General features: G+C 47.1%; 1 protein-coding gene across 1 annotated transcript in view; it reads left to right on the top strand.

Annotated features, from left to right (window-relative positions):
• PDXDC1 (pyridoxal dependent decarboxylase domain containing 1) overlaps positions 1 to 21672 on the top strand; it is a 60029-nt gene that overhangs the window by 34514 nt on the left and 3843 nt on the right. Inside the window, exons 9-21 of the mRNA XM_023189717.1 lie at positions 3074 to 3158; positions 4058 to 4106; positions 4261 to 4362; positions 6117 to 6242; positions 9674 to 9724; positions 13594 to 13657; positions 15804 to 15892; positions 16878 to 16983; positions 18651 to 18822; positions 19827 to 19945; positions 20241 to 20362; positions 21207 to 21299; positions 21378 to 21474. Coding sequence (XP_023045485.1) covers positions 3074 to 3158; positions 4058 to 4106; positions 4261 to 4362; positions 6117 to 6242; positions 9674 to 9724; positions 13594 to 13657; positions 15804 to 15892; positions 16878 to 16983; positions 18651 to 18822; positions 19827 to 19945; positions 20241 to 20362; positions 21207 to 21299; positions 21378 to 21474 — 1275 coding nt within the window. The remainder of the gene's footprint in view (positions 1 to 3073; positions 3159 to 4057; positions 4107 to 4260; positions 4363 to 6116; positions 6243 to 9673; positions 9725 to 13593; positions 13658 to 15803; positions 15893 to 16877; positions 16984 to 18650; positions 18823 to 19826; positions 19946 to 20240; positions 20363 to 21206; positions 21300 to 21377; positions 21475 to 21672) is intronic.

The following is a 21672-nucleotide window of genomic DNA, read 5'->3' as shown; positions in this document are numbered from 1 at the left end:
CGGAGCTTGCAATGAGCCGAGACTGCGCCACTGCACTTCAGCCTGGGCGACAGAGTGAGACTCTGTTTTGAAAAAAAAAAAAAAAAAAAGGCAAAAAACTACAGTGACAGAAGCAGATCAGAATTTTCCAGGGCCAGTGAGGAGTTGGGGAAAGGGTAATTATAGTAGGGTTGACGGGATTTGGGGGTTGGTGGAAGTATTCTAAATCTTGATTATATTGGTGGTTACATGCTCTATATATTTGTCAAAACTCATTGGACTGTATACTTACATGAGTGAGTTTTATTGCATGTAAATCATACTGCAGTAGGCCGGGCTTGGCTGCTCATGCCTGTAGTCCCAGCACTTTGGGAGGCTGAAGCAGGCGGATCACAAGGTCAGGAATTCAAGACCAGCCTGACCAATATGGTGAAACCCCATCTCTACTAAAAATACAAAAATTAGCCAGTTCTTGTGGTGCGCACCTGTAGTCCCAGCTACTCAGGAGGCTGAGGCAGGAGAATCGCTTGAACCTGGGGAGGCAGAGGTTGCAGTGAGCCAAGATTGCACCACTGCACTCTAGCCTGGACGACAGAGCGAGACTGTCTCAAAAAAAAAAAAAAAACTAAAACTACTTATTTAGGCCGGGTATGGTGGCTTATGCCTGTAATCCCAGCACTTTGAGAGACTAAGGTAGGAAGATAACCTGAGGTCAGGAGTTCGAGACCAGCCTGGCCAAAATGGTAAAACCCTGTCTCTACTAAAAATATAAAAATTAGCCGGTTGTGGTGGTGGGCACCTGTAATCCCAGCTACTTAGGAGCCTGAGGCAGGAGAATAACTTGAACCCAGGAGATGGAGATTGCAGTGAGCCGAGATTGCACCACTGCACTCCAGCCTGGGCAACAGGGCAAGACTCTGTCTCCAAAAAAAAAAAAAAAACAAAAAAGACAAAATAGAAAAACCACGTAAGTATTCACTTTATTGCCAGCAGGAAAACCATCACTTCCTGCCTTATTGTTGTTTAAAAACACAAATTCACCCATAATAAATCACGTGATAAACTGGAGGGGCTGCAGTTTGCATGTGACTGAGTGACTTGCCAGTGTGACTATGTTGCAGGTGCCAGAAGACACATCTCAAGGGTTAGTCACCAGACGTTGCCAAGAAATATAAAAAGAGAATCTGAATGCGACCCAGGCACTAACACACAGCAGTACACTTTTATTTTGCCGGAAGAGCCTGTGGCACAGCCCATGCATTGACGTTTGATCTTGTTTCAGCTAAACTAAATGTGTCTGTTAAGACTTTTTTTTTTTTAAATTTGAGGTAGATTTAGTTGTGAGGGGAACAAGTTTTCAGCCATTTTCCTGGCGTAGACCTTACAAAAGAACCACTTTCTTTAGCTGTGTTTGTTGAGGGCGTTGGTGAGGGTTTGAAATCTTATTAGTTGGCTTGCTGCTAACTGGAAATTTAGGATGGTTGGGGGCATGCCTGACTAGACGTTTTACCTAAGCTCTCTGTGAAAAGGGATCTCCCCAGCAAAATATGTAGTGTAATCAGTTACCAAGGGAGTGGCTGAAAGTGCTTAATATGCTTAAGCTGACTTCGGAATGCATGTTCTGTATTACAAAGAACCTGGGTAGAAAAAAACCAAATTCATCTGTATGGTTTTTTTTTGTTTGTTTGTTTTTTGAGATGGAATCTCACTCTGTCACCCAGAGTGGAGTGCAGTGGCGCGATCTCGGCTCACAGCACGCTCCGCCTCCCGAGTTCACGCCCACCACCACGCCCGGCTAATTTTGTTCTTGTATTTTTAGTAGAGACGAGGTTTCACCGTGTTAGCCAGGATGGTCTCGATCTCCTGACCTCGTGATCCGCCTGCCTAGGCCCCCAAAGTGCTGGGATTATAGGCATGAGCCCCCCTATATGATTTTTATAAAGGGCATATCTAAATCAAAATAATCCAGGAAGTGACAATAAAATAAAAAGGTGGAAAAGTTCATGTTGGACAAATGCTGACAAAATGAAAGTACCATGGCAATATTAGTGTGGGATAAAACAGAAAAGAAATAACAGTTGGCCGGGCGCGGTGGCTCAAGCCTGTAATCCCAGCACTTTGGGAGGCCGAGACGGGCGGATCACGAGGTCAGGAGATGGAGACCATCCTGGCTAACACGGTGAAACCCCGTCTCTACTAAAAAAAATACAAAAAGCTAGCCAGGCAAGGTGGCGGGCGCCTGTAGTCCCAGCTACTCGGGAGGCTGAGGCAGGAGAATGGCGTAAACCCGGGAGGCGTAGCTTGTAGTGAGCTGGGATCCGGCCACTGCACTCCAGCCCAGGCAACAGAGCGAGACTCCGTCTCAAAAAAAAAAAAAAAAAAAAAGAAAGAAATAACAGTTATGCCTGCTGGGCACAGTGGCTCATACCTGTAATCCCAGCACTTTGGGAGGCCGAGGCAGGTGGATCACGAGGTCAGGAGTTGGAGATCAGCCTGGCCAACATAGTGAAACCCCATCTCTACTAAAAATACAAAAAAATAAGCCGGGCGTGGTGGCGGGTGCCTGTAATCCCAGCTACTTGGGAGGCTGAGGCAAGGAGAATCGCTTGAACCGGGGAGGTGGAGGCTGCAGAGCTGAGATCATGCCACTCCATCCTGGGGACAGTGAGACTCCGTCTCAAAAAAAAAAGAAATAACAGTTATGAGTGCTTGTGAACATAACCTTAAAATATATAAAGGAAAGCTAAAGGAAAAGTCTGATAGAACACACGTATATGTTGACAAACCACAGTCTTGGTGGGAGATTTGAATATATTTCTCATGAGGCAGTAGATCAAGTAGATAGAAAATAAGTATATAAAAGATTTTAATAACACAATTAGATACATGTAATAGAGTTTACATGCTCTTCAAAGCTTGTAATAAATCCACTTGCAAACACTGATTTTAAGTCCTTCCACAAAGAAAATCTCAATAAAATAGGGATATAACAAGTCACTTCCCTCCTAGGGTGATAGTGTGTATAAAAGTGCTTAAGGTATAAAGCCTTAGAAAACATTTGTTCCTTTTAATGCCCTAATTTGTTTTATCCTAGGAACTGCAGCAGTAGGACACACAGACAAGATTGGGAGATTGAAAGAACTCTGTGAGCAGTATGGCATATGGCTTCATGTGGAGGGGTAAGCTGACGGTCAGACTGGGGGCTCCATTCGGGCCTACAGAGTCCTCATTAGGACTGGACATCCAGGCTCTCATTTTGGTGACATTTATCACGAAGGGCTCTTTGGGTCACAGATCACAAAATAACCCAAATTGGCTTAAGCCGAAAGAGATCTTATTGGCTCACGTAACTACGAGGAGCAGTGCTAGGACTGCCTCAGGCACGACGTCAACCAGGATTCAGTGTCTTACTCCCACCTCTGCTCCCGCAGTTACAGGCACTGGGCTTGGTTTCCTCTCTCTGTGGACAGATCTTCCTGTTACAGTGTAAAGTAGCTGCAGAAACTCCAGCCTTCTTTCCAGCTTCGTGGTCAGCTGGAAGTCCTAACAAGTCTCATATTGAACCAGCCACTGTGGCCAGCGAGAAGTAATCCTTTGATAGTTCAGGTTCTTTGCCCTCCTCTGGAGCAGATAGTGGTGTCTCCTCCCCACAAAGCTCATGTTCTGCTGGAGGAAATGGGGGTGGCGCCCCAGAAGGCTGTTGGAGGGCCATTAAGAGAAGCAGGGGGAACCGATGTGGGCAGCCAGAGTAGCCCACATCCACCACATCATACAGGGAGGTTTCTTTTTGATCCGTAAGTAAAGAGTGATAACTGGAAAATGAGATCCATGAAAGAGAATAATACTCCCATTATGCTAAATGAGCAGGGTTAGTTCCTGAGACACATTTTTATTAAAGTGCATTTTCAGGATTTTCCTTCATTTGTGTAAAGCACATCTTCTGTTGCTGTTATAAAAGCTAATAACACATTAAAAAGATATTTAAGTGTCAACTTGCAACAGCACAACCTTTATTTTTTTAAGTACATAGTGAATAAGCAACATTAATTAGTTCTTAGGCTGGTGTTTTTTCTTCCAGTGTGAATCTGGCAACTTTGGCTCTGGGTTATGTCTCCTCATCAGTGCTGGTATGTTGTTGATTTACTGAATATTAGTGTTTTTAAGAAGGAATTTAAAATCACTCAGTCCCTCATAGCTCTTCACAGTTTTTATGAATGGAGGGCTGGGTGTTGGGTTTGTGTATTCTGATCATCTAATGAAGAGTTCTTCTTGTTTTGGTAGGCTGCAACCAAATGCGATAGCATGACGATGACTCCTGGCCCGTGGCTGGGTTTGCCAGCTGTTCCTGCAGTGACACTGTATAAACACGATGACCCTGCCTTGGTCAGTTTCCCCACCCTGGGGAGGGAGTGGGTGTGGCTAATACACATTACTGGCTTTGGGGGCAAAATACAGAAAAATACAAGAAAAAGAGAAAAATACCCATAATTTTACTTCTATTTCAGTTTTTTAAAGAGTAACTTGTGAGACTTTTTTTTTTTTTTTTTCCCTGAGACGGAGTCTCGCTCTGTCACCCAGGTGAGAGTGCTGTGGCCAGACCTCAGCTCACTGCAAGCTCCGCCTCCCGGGTTCACGCCATTCTCCTGCCTCAGCCTCCCAGTAGCTGGGACTACAGGCGCCGCCACCTCACCCGGCTAGTTTTTTGTAGTTCTTAGTAGAGACGGGGTTTCACCGTGTTAGCCAGGATGGTCTCGATCTCCTGACCGCGTGATCCGCCCGTCTCAGCCTCCCAAAGTGCTGGGATTACAGGCTTGAGCCACCGCGCCCGGCCTGTGAGACTTTTTTTAGTGACATTTTATGGTTGCCTAATATTCTGTCACAATTTAATTATTCTCCATTTATGAACTTACAGGATGTTTTCAGATTTTGTTACTGAAATAACGATGCAGTGAACATCCTTCTGTGTTTCTAATTATTTCCTTAGAATAGGTTCCCAGATGTGGAATGACTGAGTGGGGGAATTTTAAGCCTCCTGATCCACATTGTCCAATAGGTTGTAACTGTGTTTTTTTGTTTGTTTTGTTTTGTTTTGTTTTTTGATACGGAGTCTCGCTCTGTCACCCAGGCTGGAGTGTAATGGTGAGATGATCTTGGCTCACTGCAACCTCCACCTCCTGGGTTCAAGTCATTGTCTTGCCTCACCCTCCCAAGTAGCTGGGATTACAGGCATGTGCCACCACGTCTGGCTTATTTTGTATTTTTAGTAGAGATAGGATTTTACCATGTTGGTCAAGCTGGTCTTGGACTCCCGATCTCAGGTGATCTGCCTGCCTCAGCCTCCCAAAGTACTGGGATTACAGGTGTGAGCCACTGCACCCAACCAAATTTTTTTTTTTTTTTTTTTTCATTGTAGTTGTGGGCCAGGCGTTGTGGTTCATGCCAGCACTTTGGGAGGCTGAGGCAGGCAGATCGTTTGAGCCCAGGAATTTGAGACCAGCCTGGGCAACATGGCGAAACTCCATCTCTATAGGAAAATACTAAAGAATTAGCTAGGCATGGTGGTGTGAGGCTGTAGTCCCAGCTACTCAGGAGGCTAATGTGGGAGGGGTGGTTGAGCCCTGGAGATGAAGGCTGCAGTGAGCTATGATCACACCACTGCACTCCAGCCTGGGCGACAGAGTGAAAACAAAATACTGTCACAAAAAAGAAAAAAAAAAAAAAAAAAGTGTGGCTCTTGATAATATAGGTCAGCATGCAAAATAAGGTTTAAGTGATTTCTACTAAAACACTGTCTGCTGTCTTGCTCAGCTAATAATGGCCAGGTGTTTGAGGATGCTCAGAGCTACCTTCGAAGTGGGGAGTCTCCTAGGTTCTGGGATGTGACCCATCTGGGTTTTCTACTGGCTTTTCCTGGCTTTGCCACTCCTGAGCTGTGAACCCTTGGACAAACCGAGGTCTCTCAGTGAAGTTACCTAGAATACTTAGCTCTTAGAGTTGTTGAAAGATCAAATGGAAAATGTAAGCCAAGTGACTAGTATGACATCTAGCCCATACTAAGTGGTAGCAAATGGTAGCTGGTTAGTTCTATTATGAGATTGCAATGGCTTTGATTAATAAACCTCTTTTGGCTTTTTTAGACTTTAGTTGCTGGTCTTACATCAAATAAGCCCGCAGACAAACTCCGTGCCCTGCCTCTGTGGTTGTCTTTACAATACTTGGGACTTGATGGGATTGTGGAGAGGATCAAGCATGCCTGTCAACTGGTGAGTAGAAGCCTGACATTTAAATGAAAGACTCTTTGGCCACAGCAGAGACAGAAAAACATCTCATTTCTGTACCTTCCATCCAGAATGCTGTTGTCTGGATTGACTGTCTTGTGAGCCAGTGACTAACTGCCCTGCATGTAAATCTTTCTTGTTCAAAGTTCTGGGAGAAAGTGCTGGGTTGTCTGTCCCAGCATTTGTGTGCCGATGAAATCAGATGAAAAGGAACACCATTGTCAGCATGGGATCAGAAAAGAAGTCACAGATGACTTCCAAGGAGTGGAGAAAGGTGCAAAAGGTGGAGGGGTGGGGAGCGAATGTTCCCCTTAATTGACTGACTACGGCGAAGGAATGGGAAGGTTACAGGGTGGTTATGGAGGGCATGGATATTTTGAAAAGCAGCTGGCTTGGGTTCCCAAATTGCAGGGCTCCTGGGGACAATTCTAATTCTCTCTCCATTTTAGGTGTGTTCTAATTGTGAAAAATACATAATTATGCTATGTTTCAGTGTTTTAGACCAATCTTCTATAACAAAATACCTTAGACTGGGTAACTTATAAACAACAGACATTTACTGCTTACAGTTCTGGACGTGAGAAGTCTCAGATCAAGGTACCAGGAGATTCCGTGTCTGGTGAGGGCCCGTTCCTCATAGACAGTGCCTTGCATGTGGCCTCACATGGCAGAAGGGGTGAACACAGTCCCTTGAGCCTCTTTCAGAAGGTCACTAATCCTGTTCATGAGGGTTCCATCCTCATGCCCTAATCACCTTCCAAAGGCCTCAACTCTTTGGGATTAGGTTTCAACAAAGGAATTTTGTAGGGACATAAATATTCAGATCATAGCATTTAGAAAGCAAAAAAACAGGCCGGGCGCGGTGGCTCACGCCTGTAATCCCAGCACTTTGGGAGGCTGAAGCGGGTGGATCACGAGGTCAGGAGATCGAGCCCACGGTGAAACCCCGTCTCTACTAAAAATACAAAAAATTAGCCGTGTGCCGTGGCAGGCGCCTGTAGTCCCAGCTGCTCCGGAGGCTGAGGCAGGAGAACCCAGGCGTGAAACCAGGAGGTGGAACTTGCAGTGAGCCGAGATCGCACCACTGCACTCCAGCCTGGACGACAGAGCGAGACTCCGTCTCAAAAAAAAAAAAAAGAAAAAAAGAAAAAAATCCAAGGTCACATTTACTCAGGGTTAGAGCTGAGCCCTGCCTAAGCTTAGAAGTGTGGCACCTCCATTTCCTTACCTGTGAAATACATGACACAGGATGGCCAGGATGGCTCGAGGAATGAATACAGGTAGAGCTCTTTCTGTAGTGTCTGTTCATGTAGTGAATTATGCACGTGGGTTGAAATCTTTGTTTTAAATATATTCTTGGGGAGTTGGCACTTCCTCAAGTATCATTTCTATATTTAAGAAAAATAGGTGGCCAGGTGCGGTGGCTCACACCTATAATCCCAGCACTTTGTGAGGCTGAGGTGGTCGGATCACCTGAGGTCAGGAGTTTGAGACTGGCCTGGCCAACATGGTGAGACCCCCCCCCCGTCTCTACTAAATATACAAAAATTAGCCAGGCATGGTGGTAGGTGCCTGTAGTCCCAGCTCCTCAGGAGGCTGAGGCAGGGAGAATTGCTCGAACTTGGGAGGTGGAGGTTGCAGTTAGCCAAGGTCGTGCCACTGCACTTCAGGCTGGGTGACTCCATCTAAAACACACACACACACACACACACACACACACACACACACACGAAAAACAAGTATTTTCATAGTGCTCTAGCAGTAGTCCATTTATTCATCATATGTTAGGATAGTTCAATAGTTTTAAGATTTATGCTCTGGGCCGGGTGCGGTGGCTCATGCCTCTAATCCCAGCACTTTGGGAGGCCCAGGCAGGTGGATCACTGAAGCCCCAGAGTTCAAGACCAGCCTGGGCAACATGGCGAAATCTTGTCTCTACAAAAAATACAAAAATTAGCCAGCTGTACTGGTGCAAACCTGTGATCCCAGCTACTCAGGAGGCTGAGGTGGGAAGATCACTTGAGCCCAGGAGGTCAAGGTTGCAGTGAGCCCAAATAGCACTACTGCACTACTCCACTCCAGCCTAGGCAACAGAGTAGGACCCTGTCTCAAAAAAAAAAAAAAAAAAAAAGACAAAAGATTGATGCTTATTATGTTTACAAAAGTGGTGCATTTTTTGAAAAGTGTCTCACTGTGCCGTTAGCTCACTTCTTGAGATGTGGTTCTTAGGAAAGAGAAGCCTTAATAACTTAATTTAGAGACAGTTTAGGTACTCGGAGATTTTTTCAATTCCCCTTGGCTATGGAGTGCAGAGTGATGCCATTAACTACCAAACCCTTGAGGTCAGCACAGCTCTGGCATCTTCCTGCAGGCAGAACCGTATGCTTCTGAGGATTTGAATGCTGTCCTGCTGCCGACTCACAGGCTAAATGCATGTGTTAAACTGTATGGACATTTGGCAGACATGGTCATCTGTATATAGCCATTCCTTTTAGTCCACAGTGGAGGGTACATTTCCTGAGCGCGCAAATCAGCATTCGCCTCCTCATCCTCGTCTTCCTTCTCTTGTTTCTCTTCTTCAGTAGTTATTGACACCTCAGTGTCAGGCACCAAGAAGTACTTTCATGCATCATCTCATTTGATCCTGCAGCTTCACTAGAATATAAGTTCCACTTATGACAGTGTATTCAGAATTAATTTTCTTGAAGAAAAAAAGGAATTTCTTGAGGGGCTTTCTACTGTGCAGTACTCAGTGAGTATCTGTTTAATTAATGTACTCCAATCCCATGAGTTAGATACGATTAGTGATGAGAGACGATTAGTGATGAGATACGATTAGTGATGAGGGACCTGGGATTGAGACATTAGTCTAGTGACACTACATTCTAGACCGCGTTCCTAAGCACTTGTTGTATTGCGTATCAACTCATTTAATCTTTACAGCTACACGAGATACATACTGTCCTCGCCATTTTATAATTGAGGGAACTGAAGCACAGGTTAAATAGCTGGTGACTGGCAGATGAAGTGACTTACCCATGGTCCTACAGGTGGCAGCATCATGCTCTTATCACCAGCTCTTGAGTGTGCTGCGTCCTCTCATTTGTCATTGGTCTCCCCCAGTGTTTATACTCAGTAGCTTTTGAATGAAAGACTTACACTGCAAATACTACAGATTTCTGTGTCTTATTAGAAACTGCTTTTCTTGAATTACTAGTGTAACTTTTAAATGAAAGATTGGTGAATATTTACAGATGTTGAAATACAAAAATGGGTGGCTGAACTTAGAAACCACCAAGTCGCAGGTGACTTTGCCTGACATCCATGTTCACAGACCTCCACAGCCCCTGGTGAAAACCACTTCTTCATATCCCATGTCTGTCTAATTACACGTGCTATTTTTTTGTCATTTGCAGAGTCAACGGTTGCAGGAAAATTTGAAGAAAGTGAATTACATCAAAATCTTGGTATAGTATATAATTTCATATGTTTTGAAAACGTAACTTTTTTTAAACTTCGGCAACTTAGAATGATTTTAGAACTTTAGAATGATTTTCTCCACATTTCAGTGGAATTGTGTCAGCTCCGGTAAAAACATACAACAACAACAATAAACTGCCTATATTTATACAGTGAGCCTGAAGCAAAGAAAGTTGACATACAATGTTTAATTCCTACGGTGCTTTTCATAGACTTCATTTGTTGTGTTAAAGTTCAGAATTGCACAAAGATAAACACCATTGACTTCAGCTGCCCAAGGCCTTGGGCACACTCATCTTCCCAAAATGAAAACTCACTGTGTGCCTCAGAATGCTTTGGGCTTCTCTTTCTGGAACCTTCTGCCATCAGTTTTCATTTGCATGAAGGGGGAGAAAGGGAAAGGGAAATGGCCCTGCTCTTGTCTTCTGATACCTTCCTGAAGTGAATCCAGCAGAGGTTGCTCCCTAGGCAGAACTAGACAAGGAAATAAGGATTTAGGAGAGAAAGAGGATCAGTTCAGGTTTGATTGTTTTTTTGTTTTGCTTCATTGTATTTTAGAACTTCAGGAAATATATGTCAAATTCTGATTTAAATAGGTTCTCTGAGTGTTTCTTTGACAATTCTGCAAGGTATGCTTAAGTTTACAACTAACATTTGAGCGTATTTGGGGTTCAAGTCAGTAGAGTTTATTTTTCTTTTAGAACATGGTTTGGTTTAAATACAAAAAGTAGCCGAGCGTGGTGGCACACACCTGTAGTCCCAGCTACTGGGGAGGCTGAGGTGAAAGAATTGCTTGAACCCGGGAGGCAGAGGTTGCAGTGAGCTGAGATTGTGCCACTGCACGCCAGCCTGGGTGACAGACCCTGTCTCAAGGAAGAAAAAAGATGCATGGTTTTGTTGAAGGGGGTGTGTCTGCTCTGCCTTCTGAGTGGGAGTCTGGAGCCAGTTGACCCGAGTTCTAACTCGGTTGGGGGTTCTAGCCTTGGACGAGGAAGTGGACCACGGGAAAAGCAGAAGGGATGAGTCTAAGTTCAGAGGCCTGGGCCCCGCTCTGAGCAGTGCCACAGGGTGACCCTGTGACATTGAGTCATTTTCTTTCCAGGCCTGCGAGCTCCACTGTCAAATGAAAGTATGTTGGTTGGACTCCTCTGATTGCAAACAGAGAAGCAAGTTATGGCTTTGCTTGAGCAAGCTGTTAGGGATCCAGGCAGTGCCGGGCCTGTTTGCTTTCCTGCCCCTGCCATGCCGAGCGCACTCAGCTTTTCCTCAGTCATTGCTGCTCCCTCATTCTCAAATCGGGGGACCCAGTGGTGCTAATCACCAGTTGTGTTGGAGCAGCTCTGTAGGCCACACTGGCCCAGGCAGAAAGCCTGCTCTGTCCCTTCTTCCAGTGGCTGTTTTCTCGGTAGAGGATACAATAATTGGCTAACACCATGAGGTGTTAGGGCCTGTGAGTCATCGTCGTCATCATCGTCATCACTGTCATCACCACCGTCCCAGCTGCTGCTTGTGAAATGCATGCGTGGTATTAAGTACCTTACATGCGTTATTTCATTTAACCCTCCCAACAGTCTCCTTTGTACATGCTCTTCTCTCTGCCTGGAAACACCATTTCCCGCCCCCTTACCCCCAATTCTTTTTATTTTTTTTGTGATGGAGTCTTGGTCTGTAGCCCAGGCTGGAGTGCAGTGGCACAATCTTGGCTCACTGCAACCTCCGCCTCCTGGCTCCCTGTTCAAGCAGTTCTCCTGCCTCAGCCTCCCAAGTAGCTGGAATTACAGGCACACGCCACCATGCCCACTAATTTCTGTATTTTTAGTAGAGACGGGGTTTCACCATGTTGGCCAGGCTGGTCTTGAACTCCTGACCCCATGATCCTCCCGCCTCAGCCTCCCAAAGTCCTAGGATTACAGGCGTGAGCCACGCCCGGCCTCCCCAGCCCCAATTCTTCTAATGACTGGTTTCTTACCTTTCAGATCTTAATTCAGATCTCACCTCTTCAGAAAGGCCTTTCCTGACCACCCTACGATACCCTCCCACCGTCAGATGTCACTCCATCCCTTGGGTCGTCTTCATCACTCTTATTACTATCTGAAATCAGATCTGTTTGTCTTTCCTATAGAAGCTTTGTAAAGGCCTTATACAGACTCACCACTGTCCCTCACCTGGGCATTAACACCCAAGACCCTAGCCCTGAAAGCCCAGTGCCAGGCCCCAGACATGCCCCCATCCCCTGCCACTCAGCTGACAGTCGTCTTTTTGTTTCCTCTTTGTGGATTCACCTTTTTGTGTGTGTGAGCCCAGCCATGGTTTAACCTTTTTTTGGTTCTTGGTTATATTTAATCCAGTATTTCAGATATTCAGAATTGACAACTTCAGTATCCACTCAATCTATCACGTTGCTAGAACCAGGAGTGTCTCTAACCCTGTACAGTATTTCTTACACACATTGACATTTGAGACCACTGAGTTCAAAGAAAGAAAAGATGATCATAATATTCATAGAAGTCTTGGCACTCACCTCACTCTGCCATCTCCTAGCTGAGGATGGGAGAATGGGTGGATTATTTTGTTGCCTTTTTGTTCCTACTTGCTTATTGAACTTGCCCCCCTATTTAAATATGAAGCACCCCCCCGCCCCACCGCCACCGCACCTTTAAAAGTATCACGTTTTATTTGTCTGTGAGAGTGAAAGATGATGGATGTGAAGGCACTTAGCACAGGACTGGCCCCGTAAATAACTGGCAGATTTGAATTCACATCCTGCTTGATCTGAATCCTGTCCACACGGTCCTTTGAAAAGTTAGTAGAAAAGATCTTGGGCCGCTGCTTCTTGCCTTTCCAAGTTAGCATTTCCTGTTGAGGCCCTACCAGTGAGTCATCACACTTAAAGAGCCTTGGAACAGAAGTTTTATGACTAGAGCTATAGTTCTGGGATTGTTGGATGCTTAGAGATCTTCTCCCCCAGGACCGCCCACACGCCCCTGCAGTACCACAGAGCCTGTCAAGGACGTGGCTGCTTACGGTACCCTGACCCCATGGCTTGACCAGGTCAGGGTATACTGTTTGATGCAGAACAGGAACTCGCTGCTGGATTATCATAATACATAATGCAGTGGATGTTTTCAACTGTTAGGAAACCCACTAATGAAGTTAGTCGTCTGTGGCCTTTAATAATAAGTAAATATATTAGAAAATACACAGATCCAGTTCTCAGCTGTGCTTGTCTACATCTCCAGCAGGACTTGCATCTTGTTCCAAAAGTTTTACAAAGGGGAAGAAAGTACTTGTTTCCCCCTCTTTTTTCCTGTGAGTATAAAAACTTATAGTTGGCCAGGCACAGTGTCTCACGCCTGTAATCCCAACACTTGGAAAGCCAAAGTAGGAGGATTAATTGAGGCCAAGAGTTCAAGACCAGCCTGGACAACATAGCAAGACCCCATCTCTAAAAAAAAGTTTAAGTTTCAATAAATCTTGCATAATTTCTGGGATTCTTGAAAGCATGGGCTCTCTCAGCACTGAGTCTAATTTCACTGCTTCTTACTGATTTGAATCTTTAATGTTAGACCTATGTTTATCCCTTATTAAAATCTCCCCATGCTTTAATTTCAGTGTACCAGTGTCAGCTATCTTATAATTCACAGTGTGCTTTCAGGGGCTGGCTCATAGTTATTTTTCAAAATTTTACTAAACATTTGTTTTTTGTTTTTCTAGCAACTGAAATTAATCTCTGAACTTTTTAGTGTGTTTATTTACAAATAGAGCATCTCTAAGTGAGTTTTTGAACTCAGCATTTCATTTTGAAGGTGTCTGGAGTTTAATGTTACTTGATGATACGAGACTTCCGTTCTTCCAGGTGGAAGATGAGCTCAGCTCCCCAGTGTTGGTGTTCAGATTTTTCCAGGAATTACCAGACTCAGGTCAGTGAATTTTAAAAGAGGGTTATTTTCATATCTGTGTTAAAGGCTTTGAATTTGATACCATTTCAAGTTAAATAGTTCAAAATATTTTTATTGCGAAAAATCTTCAGTCAGCATTTCAGAAAAATGTAATAATGTTCATGAAAACTTAAGTTCGAAATGCCTTAGTATTTTGCTGATAGTTTGCGGTGATTAAACCAGGGGTTCCCAAATGCCATTCGCTGGACCAGTGCTGGAATGGCTGAGAAAGAGTTGCTTGAACATAAAGATTTGTGGGCCTTACTTCCCACATATTTTGAGTCAGTAGGTTGTACCCAGGAATCTGTATCTTTAAAGAATGTCCCAAGTGCCACCAATCTAGTCCAGGGCACCATTATTTTTTTACCTGGATGGCCACTGTCCCCTCTCAACTGATCTCTGACTTTCATACATTCTACACAGCCGATTCCAGACCATTCTCCACCTGGCAGAGTGAGGGTTGTAAGTGGAAGTCACATGGTGTCGAAACTGGAAAGCTTCCCTTGTCCCCCTCACAGGGCACGTGATGGGGGTGTGGCTCCCTTCTTCAATGCCCCGCTGCTGCTCAGACAGGCGGGCTGTGGGGCTCCGACCCCATGGCAGCATCTAGGGGTGAATGTTTTATAGCTCCTAAGGCCCCAGTGGGCATGTGTTACAGTGTGCTTTTAATTTAGTCATCTGTAGGCAGCTTGTTTTAGCTCAGTTAGACCCCCTTCCTTATCACAAGGACAGAGGGATTAATGTATCCCAGGTTCTTGCCTTGGTGTACCGAAAGAATGGGATCACACGTGGGCTTGGAGAACGAGTGCAAGGTTTATTGAGTGGAAGTAGCTCTCTGCCAATGGGGGAGCCAGAAGGGAGATAGTTTTCCCTTGGAGTTGGGCCGGTCAGCGGCCCTGGCCAAACTCCGCCTCATCCTGCTGGCTGATGGCCTGCTGGCTTGCCGGTCGGGGTGCTCTTCTGCCGGCCTGCTCTCGATGACCAGCCCCTTGTGTCTTTTTTCCACCAATGTGTTCCTCTTGCCATCCGGCCACTTTGGTCTGCCCACTAGGGTCTCAGGTTTTTATAGGCCCAGGATGGTGGTGTGGCGGACCAGGGTGCTCTTGGGAAATGCAACATGTGGGGGAAGGCAGGAGTGCCTGTCCTCATGTAGGTCCGTGGGGTGGAGCCTCGCCAGGGACCCGCCTTTCTCTCCCCAGCACTTCTCTTCCCTGCTTCTGTGTCATTTAAAGGGACCACGCTCTTCCCTTCCCAGCACTCCTGTATCAGTGTCACTTCCCTGCCCAGAGCCCAAGGGTATCTTACTGTTTCAGTGGAACAAAGGCCAGGCTCTCCCACGCCCCATGAGGCCTGCACACTCTGCCCCGACTTCCCCTTTGCCTTCCCCTCTTCTACTCTCCCTCTCGTTCACTGTGCCTCAGTCAGACCGGTCTTTTCCGCGCTGCAGGAACACTCTGCCCTTTCCTACTGCAAGAGCGTAACACTCGGTGTTCCCTCTTCCTCACACACATTTCTCTCTTTTGGTGCTAGCTCCTCCTCACCACTTCAGTCTCTACTAAGTATCCACCTCCTCAGAGAGCCTTCCCTGCCTATCCTGCCTGAAGGACTCCATCATTTTCTATCAGAGCCCCCAGCTTCTCTCGTGACACTAACAACCACATGGAGTGATTTTCTTTCTTTGTGGTCCGTTTCCTCAACTAAAATGTAAGCTCCAAGATGACAGAAACCTTACCTGCCTTCTGTCTCCAGTGTCGGGCTCTGTGCCTGGCATGGGTTGGCACCCACTGTGAGGCCTAGCTGGATGATCGTGGCACTCACAGACCTCACACGGTGCTTGGGAGACTGGTTACTAACTTACAACAATTGCTGTTTCCTCTTGAAATCCCTTGAAAGCAAACCTTTTCAAAAATGAAATTAATAATTGTTTTATGTGAATGTATTCAAGTGTTACATAGATCATGAGGAAAAAGAAACGTAGCCCTTCTGTCAGATAATACATGAGAATTCAGTAATACGAGTCAGTGCCCTCGGGCTAGTATTGGGATGGGAATGAAGTGGGGTTGGGAGGGTGTTGTTTTTGGTCAGCTGTGTTTCTGGGAGTGACTCCCTTTCTGTGTTTTGGTGTCAGATCCGGTGTTTAAAGCTGTCCCATTGCCCACCGTGACACCTTCGGCAGTTGGCCGGGAGAGGCACTCGTGTGACGCGCTGAATCGCTGGGTGAGAATGGCAGCTGCCTGCCTTTCCTTTCAGGTCCCGGCCCATCACCGTCCCACCTGCTGGTGAGGGTGACGCACGCTCCTGTATGGGAACTGAGGCCCACAGGAGGAGCCGCCCTGCCAGTGCTGGGCCTGCTCTGGGGTTCTGTTCCCCGTTCTGTTCCCGCCTCACGAGCTGGGTCACCTCTGGCAAGTCCTTCCGGCATTGCTCCCTCACTTTCCTTGCTGCCGTATAAGGCTGTGAGATAACAGGCAAAATGTGGGCTGCAGGGCAGCTGCGGTGGGTTCTGGTGAGCCCGATCAGCACAGCCGGGAGCCCCAGGCAGAGTCTGCCGAGCATCTGCAGCTGGCAGTGTGGAGCCAGGCCTGCGCTTTGGTAGCTTTTTGGGCACTGAATAGTAACTCTAGGATTTGAGTCTGAAGCGTGTTGTGAACAGTGTGGGACAGCGTCAGCAGCGGTCCTAGCCAATGCTGGACACGCCCAGCCTAGCAGGGCTGGCGGGTAAGTCCTGGTACACCCATGCTGGGGCTCAGCACAGCTGTGAGACCATAGAGCTGAATGTCTCAAGCAGAAGGGAACTGGTCATCATAAACGAAATGAATCAGTGCAGGTTACTAAGCAGTGTCGACTAGCCTGTTCTATGACAACAACTACAACACCCCACCTGCCACTCAGAGAAGTGACACTGGGTGTGGACCACATGTCAGCAGTGGGTGTTGCTTAGTAATGTGTTGTGGGTCATTGTCATTTTTTTTTTTTACCTGTATTTCCTAAATTTTTCTACGATGAACTTGTATTAGTAAGAAAAAAACATAAAATTTACTGTTTTTAAAAAGCTGCTCTAAGTATTCAGAGACAGTCAAACGATGAGAAGGAACCAGTTCTCCGGGAGCCTCTTTGGTCTGGGGCCGAGGGGATGTGGGTGGGTCCTGAAGACTTCTGGGTCCCTCGTTACAGGAGGGTGTTCATTTTGTCCTCCTCACAGCTGGGAGAACAGCTGAAGCAGCTGGTGCCTGCGAGTGGCCTCACAGTCATGGATCTGGAAGCCGAGGGCACGTGTGTGCGGTTCAGCCCTTTGATGACGGCAGCAGGTAACCAGGCTCAGACATCCCTTGCTCTTGTTCTGGGGCTGCTGGGTGGACTGGCTTGCGCTTATGATACTCCGTCTTCCTGGAGTCATTAGCATCTCTTTTTGGAGGGGCATTTCCTTTTCTTTTGGGCTAAATTTAGGTAGATTAGCATTCCCATGTAACTTATCAGAATCAGAATGAGAATTCAGAAGTCACCTGAATTGGCTGAGCTTGGTGGCTCACGCCTGTAATCCCAGCACTTTTGGGAGGCCAAGGCAGGCGGATCATCTGAGATCAGGAGTTCGAGACTAGCCTTGCCAACATGGTGAAACCCTGTCTCTACTAAAAAGACAAAAATTTAGCCAGGCCTGGTGGTACATGCCTATAATCCCAGCTACTTGGGAGGCTGAGGCAGGAGAATCACTTGAACCCAGGAAGCAGAGGTTGCAGTGAGCTGAGATTACACCACTACACTTCAGCCTGGGCGACAGAGGAGACTCCGTCTCAAAAAAAATGTCACCACCTGAATTCCTTTTTTGTTGCTGTTGAGTCAGGGTCTTGCTCCGTCACCCAGGCTGGAGTGCAGTGGTGCGATCATGGCTCACTGCAGCCTTGACCTCCTGGGCTCAAATGATCTTCCCACCTCAGCCCCCGAGGAGTTGGGACCACAGGCATGAGCCACCACACTGGACTAGGTTTTGCATTTTTTGTAGAAACGGCGTTTTGCCATGTCGGCCAGGCCGGGATTCCTGTATTTTGATGTCTTGTGATCTTCGGTTTCCCACTGCAAGGGTTCTCACTCCCCACTGCGCGTGACAGTCGCCCGGGAGCTTTCCACACAACCAGTGGCTGCCCACCTCCAGAGAGTCTAGAGTGGAGTCTGGGGATCTGTGCTTTGGTTTTTATTATTTTTTTTAGAAACAAGGTCTCATTTGTCACCCAGGCTGGAATGCAGTGTCTTGACTATAGCTCACTGCAACCTCAACCTCCTGGGCTCAAGCAGTCCCCTGCCTCAGCCTCCCAAGGAGCTGGGACTACAGGCGAGCACCACCACATCTATTTTTTTTTTTTTTTTTTTTTTTTTAATTTTTCATAGAGACGTGGTCTCACTATGTCACCCAGGCTGCTCTTGAACTCCTGGCCTTAAGTGATCCTCCTGCCTCTGCTTCCCAAAGCACTGGCCCCTATAAGGATTGCCTGGCCACAGCTCTAGAGGCTTAGTCTCTAACACTGCACAAGTGAGCCAGTGAGCCCTGAGGCCCGGCACTGTCACCATCTCCCTGCCGTTCCTGTGTGGGGACACAGCCTACCACAGTACTTCCCTTTCTCTCAGTCGTAGGAATGTATAGAATCTGTGGCTGGCTTTTTGTGCTGAACCTGTGGTGTGATGTCTCCAGCCTGCCTGAAGTAGGCTTGCTGTGGGAAGAGTGATTTCTGACACTGGAGTATGTCATTGTGGGCCACATCTGTGAGGGAGACAGTCCACACCTGCTACAGCCAGCTGTGTCGTTTCTAACCCTAATTCTTCCATGTCTGGGTTGAGTGCCTTTTTTTTTTTAATCTCCATGGTTCCAGGTAACTGGAGTACCTCGAGCTTTTGACCTTCCCAATAGTGGAAGAGGGAACCCCGCCCTCTTGTCATTGGCCATCTCGTGAGCATTTCTCTGACATTTTGTGAACATCTTCAGTTTTAGGAACTCGGGGAGAGGATGTGGATCAGCTCGTAGCCTGCATAGAAAGCAAACTGCCAGTGCTGAGCTCTACGCTCCAGTTGCGTGAAGAGTTCAAGCAGGAAGTGGAAGCAACGGCAGGTCTCCTATATGTTGATGACCCTAACTGGCCTGGAATAGGGGTTGTCAGGTAAAGTCTTGGCCTGCCACTTGATGTTAGAGACTTTTCTGTATGAAGAACACGGGTGGGTCATTTTGTGAACCACCTTAGAAATCCAAGATGACTGTGTAGTCACAATATACTTAACAAAAATGCAACTCAGTTTTCTGGGCATTTACAAAAGCACAGTGCAAGCAGGCAATTCGGCCCACCATGGCACTCAGGGAGGGGAGTTGCTGAATGTCCTGCCTGTGTGTGCCGACTCTCAGCTACCTAGGAGAAGATGCCGACAGGTATATATCACTGACTACGGTTACTATCCAGGGCATATAGAGAATTGCAAATCAGTAAAGAACCCAGCTCTTGGGGAGAGAGAACTCCCCTGTCCTTTCTCGTTCAGTGGGGGCAATCCTGTGGCTGCTTTCTCTCGCATTCAGAGGTGAGGCAAACCTCTTTTTGTATTGCACATGAGACTTCCAGAGCTTGCATGGAACTAAAGACTTAGGCTTTCGGCTGGGCATGGTGGCTCCTGCCTGTAATCCCAGCACTTTGGGAGGCCGACAGGAGGATAGATCACTTGAGGTCAGGAGCTTGAGACCAGCCTGGACAACATGGCGAAACCCCATCTCTACAAAATTACAAAAGTTAGCCAGGGGTGGTGGTGCACACCTGTAGTCCCAGCTACTCGGGAAGCTTAGATGGGAGGATCAACTGACCCCAGGAAGTGGAGGTTGCAGTGAGCCAAGATCATGCCACTGCACTCTAGCCTGGGCCACTGAGTGAGACCCTGCCTCAAAAAAAAGAGAGAGAAAAAAAAAAAGGCTTTCCTGTGATTTTTTTACTCCTGGCAATCTCTACACCTGTGGCCTTCCTGAAGCTTTGTGGTCTGGAGACACTCGCAGTAGTTCTTTTGCCCTTTGGTTCCACTCCATTGTCCTGCTAATATCTAGAGGTTTCTACTCCACCTCTAATCCTGTATCAGAAGAGACATTTGATCTTTCAGGCTGAAATGCTGTTGTTTGATGTTATTTTAGGTATGAACATGCTAATGATGATAAGAGCAGTTTGAAATCAGATCCCGAAGGGGAAAAAATCCACGCTGGACTCCTGAAAAAGTTAAATGAACTGGAATCTGACCTAACATTTAAAATAGGTAATTACTTTTATAAGTCAGCTGTGAGGTTTGGAAGGACATTTGCTAACTGGCTTTAAAGAAGATGGCTTATCTCTTGGAGGGTTAGCATCTCTGCGGCTGAGTTCCGGGCGAAGGTGGGGTTCTGAGACCTCCCTCCCCTTCTGCAGCCTTGCCAGGCCTCTCTCTCTGTCCTTAGAATCTCCATGGAGGAGACCCCTTTGTGTGTGGTCAGGCTACTGGACAGGAGAGCAGGTCCACGTCTCACCCATGACAGAGGACTTGGGAACCCAAGTTTGTCTCATTTCCTCTGCAGGTCCTGAGTATAAGAGCATGAAGAGCTGCCTTTATGTCGGCATGGCGAGCGAGGACATGGATGTGGCTGAGCTCGTGGAGACCATTGCGGCCACAGCCCGGGAGATAGAGGAGAACTCCAGGGTCCGTGGCACCCATCAGTGTTCATTCCTTTTCCGAGTTTTGTCCCACCAAACAGCGGGGGTCACGAGGAAAGGAGCTGCCCTTGGGATGTCTGTTCATTCTCTCTTAAAGTCTGTCAGTGTTTTCTGTAAGCTGGGCCTTATGCCAGGTGTCAGGGATGCCAAGTGGGTTTGACAGCCCATGCCCCAGTGATCTCACAAGCTCAGGGGGAAAGAGCCACATAGCCACGCTGTGTAGTAACCCCGCCTTGGAGAAGAGGGCGGGTAGCTGGACACACAGGCAGACACATTCACCCCTGCCACCAAGGTCAGGGAGGACTTCCGCTCTGGAGCTGTGTCCTGAGGGTGAATGAAACAGGGGCTTCTTTATGTGTGGTTCCCCCCATACCCCTTCCCTACAGCACTTCCCACCAGGAATAGACCTACTGCTATGGGTCCCTTAGTGTGGAGGACCAGGCTAGAAGGCTGATCAGGTATCCTCCAAACAGATCATTATTCCCTAAAATCACTCAAAAGGAGAGAAGAGGGACCCAGGTAAGTGCTGTAAGAGGAGAGAGACATGCGGCCGAGGAGCCAGCTTCATTCCTTCCTGAGCCTGACTTTGACTTCTCTGTTTTCAAGAATAGCTACTAGATGAGGCTGGTCACCAAGGTGTGTCTGCCTAGGCCTCTATGAGCATTTTATCCGCTTGTCTTTGATTTTCTGTTTTCTTTTTACACCGGCATTTCAATGCAGGATTTCATTGACCTGCTTTTGAAATATTCCCTCAGTGCCGTGTTACTAGCTCTTCTGGGTCCCAAGCAAGAAGCTTAAACAAGTAATGCATTTCTTGGTCTTAACCGCAGCTTCTGGAAAACATGACAGAGGTGGTTCGGAAAGGCATTCAGGAAGCTCAGGTTGAGCTGCAGAAGGCAAATGAAGAACGGCTTCTGGAAGAGGTGAGGCCCCCGACGGGCAGCAGGCTGGGGGCGCCGCCGTGAGGCCAGGTGGCCCTGAGCACTGGTCCTGTCTTGCAGGGGGTGTTGCGGCAGATCCCTGTAGTGGGCTCCGTGCTGAATTGGTTTTCTCCGGTCCAGGCTTTACAGAAGGGAAGAACTTTTAACTTGACAGCAGGTAGGATGGCGTAGCCTCCTCCCAGGTCTCATTGACCTTGGGAGGTTTCACCAGATGCCCTTGGGTCCCAACACTCTTCGCACTGAGAAGCCCGGCCTGGTTCCCATTCTTCATCACTGGGTGTGGGCTGGGCATCTGAGGAGACAAGGTCTGGTGTGCCCTGTCCTCCTCCCCCCACACCCTGGCGGCTGAAACAGC

This window comes from Piliocolobus tephrosceles, chromosome 17, assembly GCF_002776525.5.
Source record: "Piliocolobus tephrosceles isolate RC106 chromosome 17, ASM277652v3, whole genome shotgun sequence".
Classification (NCBI taxonomy): Eukaryota; Metazoa; Chordata; class Mammalia; order Primates; family Cercopithecidae; genus Piliocolobus; species Piliocolobus tephrosceles.
This window is presented reverse-complemented; position numbering and strand designations above follow the sequence as displayed.